Raw genomic sequence first — 6,627 nt, 5'->3', positions numbered from 1 at the left:
GACAATCTCAAACATGCTGTGTTATGAAATAAAAAAATGAATTTAATGCTTGAAGATGGTGGTGTATCAATGCCATCAGGACTGACTCTATATATCTCTAGAACATGTATGGATCAGCCAGTGGAGATGGAATGTAAATTTCCACACAAAGCCTGCCAGTATGTTTTACTCTTGATTTAGAAGGACCATATCTAGGATTGAGGAGAGTTCAGCCTCTGTAACAATGTATTTCTTGGCCTCTTTGCCTTAAATACCAAAAAAGATGAGATTTAGGCATCAGTCCTACAAAGACTTCTTCAAGTGCTTAACTTTAAGCATATGAGCATTAACTTCAGTGGGACTATCGATGCTCAATATGACATACTTGGCTAAGTCTTTGCAGGATCAGGTCTTAAGTGATAACCCTAGTTAGTGGTGATTTTTGTGATGCAAATGCTTGGCCATTAGCTATGAAACTAAAGCCATCAACTAATATCATATAGGTCACCATAAAGAAATCAGATGGAAGTAACTTAGTCAATATTGATCCTGGCTGGGATTGGACAAAAGATCTATGAAAGACTACATATCTCTATATCCCATATCCTGAACTACCCAGACATTATTATGGAAAGTTTTTAATCAGACTTGACTGGATACGTTTTATAGGGCAAAACACATTTATTTTAGAACATTTGCTACAGCATTAACTAATTATTACAAATAATACAAGAGAACTTTACGATTCATAGCATATAGGATTTACTACTGAATGTTGCTGTGATCCTGTTTAAAGATTACTTAAAGTATTTAAAAATTTTTAATTATGTCACAGTGAAATTGAAGTTGTTTTTTATTTGTTTGTTTTTTAATATATATAAACCAAATATTTTATTGGGCAAAGACTAGGTTCTGTATGATCATGTCTTACAAATTTCACTGTGCATTAATATTTGCTGATTTTGCAGTTGTATGTTTTTATTGATTTTTTTTATACTTCTAAGTAAATTACATATAAATTGGCAATGTTGGTAAAGATTTACATTGTGAAATTTCTAATACAGTAACTGACAGTCCTGCATTATGTAAAAGGGGCATTTTTATACTTTAGTATGAAGCAGACATCAAAAAAAGTGCTGTCGTGTTATTTTTTGGAGACACATAAATTACTATGCAGCTGAAGCATTATAATTTTGTGCTTAAAGATTTCTTCCTCCATTAGTACCTAGTGCTAAATCCTGAGAAATCAAGCTTAGAGATCTCCTTTTCATTAAAAAAGTTGGTTCGGTCTATGCGAGAACTGGGACTTCCAACTTTACTCAGCCAGGCCTTCCTGAAAAATAAAATAAAAATAAAAGCATGTTAGAATAAAATGAACTGTATGTGTGGCATTTGCTCTTCTGTCATGCTTTCTATTTAAAGGGCTTATGAAGCTCAGCTTTTCAATGAGGAAATTAGTCCTGATAAATAGTTTCCAACTATGTTATCTCCCTCAGCAGTTTTTCCCCTTTTCTCTTTACAAGCAAGATAAAATTATTTAAATAGTAAATAAAATTGTCAGTGTTTCAAAATATATTGTAGAATATTACATAGAATTAAATCTGGACTCTGAACAAAATTTTAGCTGAAGTAGGCTTCTTAAGGGTGCATTATTAAAACGAGTACTCAGTTTTACCTACTTTAATTATGTCATTCATTATAATAGTATGTGTTTACAAAGTTAATAGAGTACTCATTGCAAGCACCAGAGCACTACATACAATAAAAAAAAAGCAACAAGAAAGGATTATAATACCCTGGAATGTTTGAGGGGGTCAGAGAAACCTTAAATTAAACAGCATACAAACTACATTAAGAGAACGTTATAGAGTTGCAAAGTCAAGTATTAAAAAGTTAGGAAATGCCAGAATTTAGGCTGTCTGTGCAACATTAATTCTGCCCTTGCATGCATGTGCATAATGAACAGTCTTTAATTACATAAACACATTGTTTTTCCTTCACATGACACTGAAATTAATAGGACTACTCCTGGAGCAAGGCACTACTCAGTGTGAGTAAGAGTGGCAGAATCTGGCCTTTAGTTAATACTTTGTTCCAGATAAGAATTAACATACCTTTCCAATTTGCTATTTTCACAATACACTGTACAAATATGGTGCAGAAAAGTTTTCTAACTTATCATCCTCAGCATCACTCACGGTAAATGGATCTGCAATGATTTATCAACACTTAAATTTCCTAAGGGTTTAATTTCTCTTATTTATTTAAGAGAATAAAATATGTTAAAGTATTTTTATTTGTTTGTTTATTTTTTAAACCTTGCTATCACATACCTGTGACACTGCACCCCATATTCTTCATAATGATATTTTTATAATATGATTATAGCATAATTATGATGCATTTTATGCAAGACAGGTCACATGAGATGTCATTGAAAATGTTGTTATTCGCAGAATATTTTTATCCTGTTTGTATGCATGTATCTTTTTTCTATCTGAAGTTATGAATATTGACTATGTATCTGTATTTCAAATGTAGTTACACTTGGGTAATGCTCACTAGGCAAGATGTTTTCAGTCTAGCTAGCTGGTTGGGAATGGTGTATTCAGGGTAATGAGCCATTAGGGAAAACAATAGGCCTTAGGAAAAGCTTATTCCCCACCTGGTAAGCCTTCCTGAGAGTACTCCAGACAGCCTGTAAGTAATGGCTGCTATGACTCCACAGGGTCATGTGACCAGGCCACATGACTCTGGACTTCATTTTGGGGTGTCAGTGTTTTTCCACAAACTGAGTTTGGGACAAAGGATTCCCGGCATATGCTAAAGCTATGTAAGGCAGGGAGTGACGTCATCTGCTGCTCTTTACTCCCCACACAAGAAGACTCCTGGAAACACGTGAGGAATAAAGACTGAACTAGGGGAAGTGCTGGACCCAAACTAAAGGGATTTCTAGCTTGCATATGAAAAACCTGGTGATTCTAAGCTGTAAAGCAAGTGCAGCTTGTCCCTTAAGAATCTGCAAGTCTGCTTGTACCCCAGCAGTCAGGGTGAGAAATTGCTAATTCACATCCAATCTATCTAGTATGTTAAGTTTAGTTTCCGTTTTTTTGTTTATTTGCTAAGTAATCTGCTTTGAGCTGTTTGATATCACTTATAATCACTTAAAATCTATCTTCTTGGAATTAATAAACTTATTTTATGCTTTAATCTAAACCAGTAAGTTTGGAGTGAAGTGCTTGGGAATCTTAGCTTGTGGCCTGTTGCATTTCATCTCCACATTGAGGGAGAGATGAACTCTATGAGCTCATACTGTACAGTTTCCTGTGCAGTGCAAGATGGTATAATTTGGGTTTATACTCCAGTGGGGGGCTGCGTACCTGGGTTATCTTGGCTGTAGCCTCTCTATTGTTGGTCAGCAGGTTTATTCAGCAGTGAGAGGCAGGGGTTTTGCTCCAGGGGTTTTGCCGCCCCAAGCAGCCAAAAAAAAAAAAAAAAAAGACGGGATCGTGATCTGCGGCAATTCAGCGGGAGGTCGTTCGCTCAGAGCGGGAGTGAGAGACCCTCTGCCCAATTGCCACCAAATACCTGAACATGCCGCCCCGCTCCGGAGTGGCGGTCCCAAGCACCGGCTTGCTAAGCTGGTGCCTCGAGCCGGCCCTGGTGAGGGGGAGCCCAGGCTGGTGGGTCACAGGGCTCAGTGGTACCCCAGTTCCAGATGGCACCCCGGGGGTGGAGGGGCAGAAACCTGTCACAGGACCTGTTACAGCAAACTGCTGTAAAGTGTAAGCTGACTTTAGCCAGAGCTTCAGGCCACACATTGTATAGTATTGTGCTTTTTGTCTAAAAATGAATACCTCTGCTCCACAAAGTACAGTACATCCTATGTGCACACTGACAAAATATAAAGATAGATGATTGACTGTTTTTTAGGAACTTACAGACATGAAAATAATGCAAATAACTGATGTGAGATTTAATAATCACTTTGGGTTTTACTGCTAGAATGGCTCTACAAAAATGTACTTAAGAATCAAATTATTTCTCAAGATTCTAGATCATAATAGAATGCACTAAAGCAAATGCAATAACAAAGTAGAATTCATTTTCTGTGTACTGCTTCTAAAGAGGAATACATTTTACATACATTTTTATCCATGACTAAGACTGTCTTAATTAAGTAATTGTTCACTTAACAATGCAGTTAAAATATAAGATTTTATTCAATTCGATATGAATTTTGAACAGTTAAAGCAATTAAATTGTTGATTAGTTTTACTGAAAGTTACACTCAGCATTACACAAATAAAATATTCTTGCACTGAGACTTTTCTTGATATCTCCACCATGAGAACCACAAATTCATGGAGGCTTTAGACCTTGAACCAACACATGAAATACACCTGGCACATAGGCCACGTTTTATTATAGCCCTATCAAGAACCTGGGAAAAGTGCTGATAGGAGATCTTTTTATGTTGAATTTCTGACAATCCAATGTAATAGCTGAAAGTGCCTCAGAGACCTTTGGTGGCTGTATGGAGCAAGAAACGAGTTTTCCATTACTTATATTACAGCTGTAGAAACACTTCAGTGTTGCCACCAAAATGGTTACATCAATGCTTGTATTAATGGCCCGGCTCTGGATAAATAAACGTTATCCTTGAGGGCAAGTGTACAGATTCCTGGTTAGTTAGGAATCTCTATTTCTAAAGTTTAGTTATGAAAGCAACTATGTGCCTAGACCTCAAGTGTTTTGGGATATAACTGTAGGAGCTGTAAGAATGCACTTGGTGGGTTAGTGAAGCATGCATCCAAGATAGAAGCATCCTTATAGGAAGGCTCAAGCGAGGCTAAGTGGAAAGGGAAAGATCCCTTACAAAATACCATACAGAACTAGGGAGGAGAATGTGTGTTCAGAAGGAACTGGCTGTGAGGGCAAAAGCCTTGATTTGGTCTATAACTGTTTATTGTAGATCAAATTAACATCCAATTTCTACTAAATGTTTACACACATTTAGACCCAAAAGAGTTGCTCCCAAGGAGCTATGTGGGTTGTTAGTTGTGTGACTCCACTGTGGTCACAACGTGTTTACACTGCCACCCTGCATAAGCCTTGAAAAATTTACTTTGAACCAGTGCTTGTAACGCATAGGTTTTGGTGCCCAGAGGAGGACTCTGTAGGACCTTCCTATCTGCTATGCTTCATTTCAAAATCCAGTGGTATCTTTCGTTATTTTTTATAAAATAACTGTTTGTTCTTTCAGCCCTTTGCCTAGCCACCTATCTTTAATTAAAATTCACCATAATCTAGGGAGCAGACCCTGGGAATCCCTACAATTGTCAGACATATGAAGTGTACAGAATCTTTGATTTTTTTAAGACCTCCTTCAAACCCTTTATATGTAACTATAATATCATGCATTCATTTGTAAAACACTTTTGACTAGTATCAAAGTGCTTTGTAGAAAGACCCACAGTAATGCAAATGTGTAATAAGAATAATAGAATAAGATGGGGGGGTATTTTCAAAGGGACTTTAAAAATGGAAAGAGAAATGATAACATGTATATTGGCTAGTTTGGTGAATTGCTGGAGCTCATGGCCAGTCTGACTGGACAAGAAGCAGCGTGCATGAGTCTGGTTATTAATGCAGATAAAACTAAGTCCCTAGTCATTACTATCACAGTCTCCAGCTCCAGATTACAACCAGCTCAGTATTAACCTATCCAGATGGAATAGTGAGCAGATGGCAACTGTCAAATACTATGGCAGCATCACAGACGAGTGCTGGAGGATGCTTTAAAGATGTGGACACTTGTGTAGCAGCAGCTGCTGTCAGACTTTAGGCCCTTTGGTGGCCTTTGTGGCACGTTATAACATCAAGCTTGCTTTGAAGCTGCAGACCTGTGAGCCATGGTTACATCACCTTTATTCAGGAATGCTGAGGAAGGCTGAGAAGTGGCCACTTGGTGTTTACAATTCTCATCATCTTTGTCAGCTGCTCCATATTAAGTGACAGGACAAGATTCACAATGAGGTTGGTCATAGCTAAACCTGCTAACCATCTCCATCAACCCTGCTTTGGTTTTAGCAACTTTCTTGATATGGACACATCACATGTAGTAGGATGGAAGACCAATGAATTAAAATGTGTTTACCAAGGAATACTGCTACATAGCCAGTGATCATGTGGTCATCAATGTGGATTCCAGTAAGATCACCAATTATGAACATTGTGACCCAAAAACCTCTTAATGACCATTGTCAGGAGGGTTACAGGAATATCCAGATTGTGTTATGTACTCGGTTCACCAAAGAATGTCATATGAGGCCTCAAATGAAAGCCAGTGTCACACTAGTTATTAGTATCATTGTGAAATTTATGTACAAATACCATGCATTATGTCCCAAACTGATGTCCCTAGAAGAGGTTTTAGAACAAATTGATAAACTGAGCAGTAATAAGTCACAAGGACCCGATGGTATTCACCCAAGAGTTCTGAAGGAACTCAAATATAAAATTGCAGAATTACTTTTAGGTTACATATTACCATCACTGAAATCAGCCTCTGTACCAGATGACTGGAAGGCAGTTAACGTAATTTTAAAAATGAGACTAACTTCAGTATTGGAGACATTGGTTGAA

General features: G+C 37.4%; 1 protein-coding gene across 5 annotated transcripts in view; it reads right to left on the bottom strand.

Moving 5' to 3' along the window:
• Positions 1 to 646: 646 nt before the first annotated feature.
• ACYP2 (acylphosphatase 2) overlaps positions 647 to 6,627 on the bottom strand; it is a 138,704-nt gene continuing 132,723 nt past the window's right edge. For 4 of the 5 annotated variants that reach the window (XM_050951972.1, XM_050951968.1, XM_050951973.1 and 1 more), the window contains exon 4: positions 647 to 1,312. In XM_050951972.1, coding sequence (XP_050807929.1) covers positions 1,198 to 1,312 — 115 coding nt within the window. In that variant the 3' untranslated portion in view covers positions 647 to 1,197. The remainder of the gene's footprint in view (positions 1,313 to 6,627) is intronic. The other variant, XM_050951970.1, reaches the window with a different exon arrangement.

Source organism: Gopherus flavomarginatus, chromosome 4 (genome assembly GCF_025201925.1).
Source record: "Gopherus flavomarginatus isolate rGopFla2 chromosome 4, rGopFla2.mat.asm, whole genome shotgun sequence".
Lineage (NCBI taxonomy): Eukaryota > Metazoa > Chordata > Testudines > Testudinidae > Gopherus > Gopherus flavomarginatus.
Note: the sequence above shows the minus strand (reverse complement) of the source record. Positions and strands in the feature narration are given on the sequence as shown.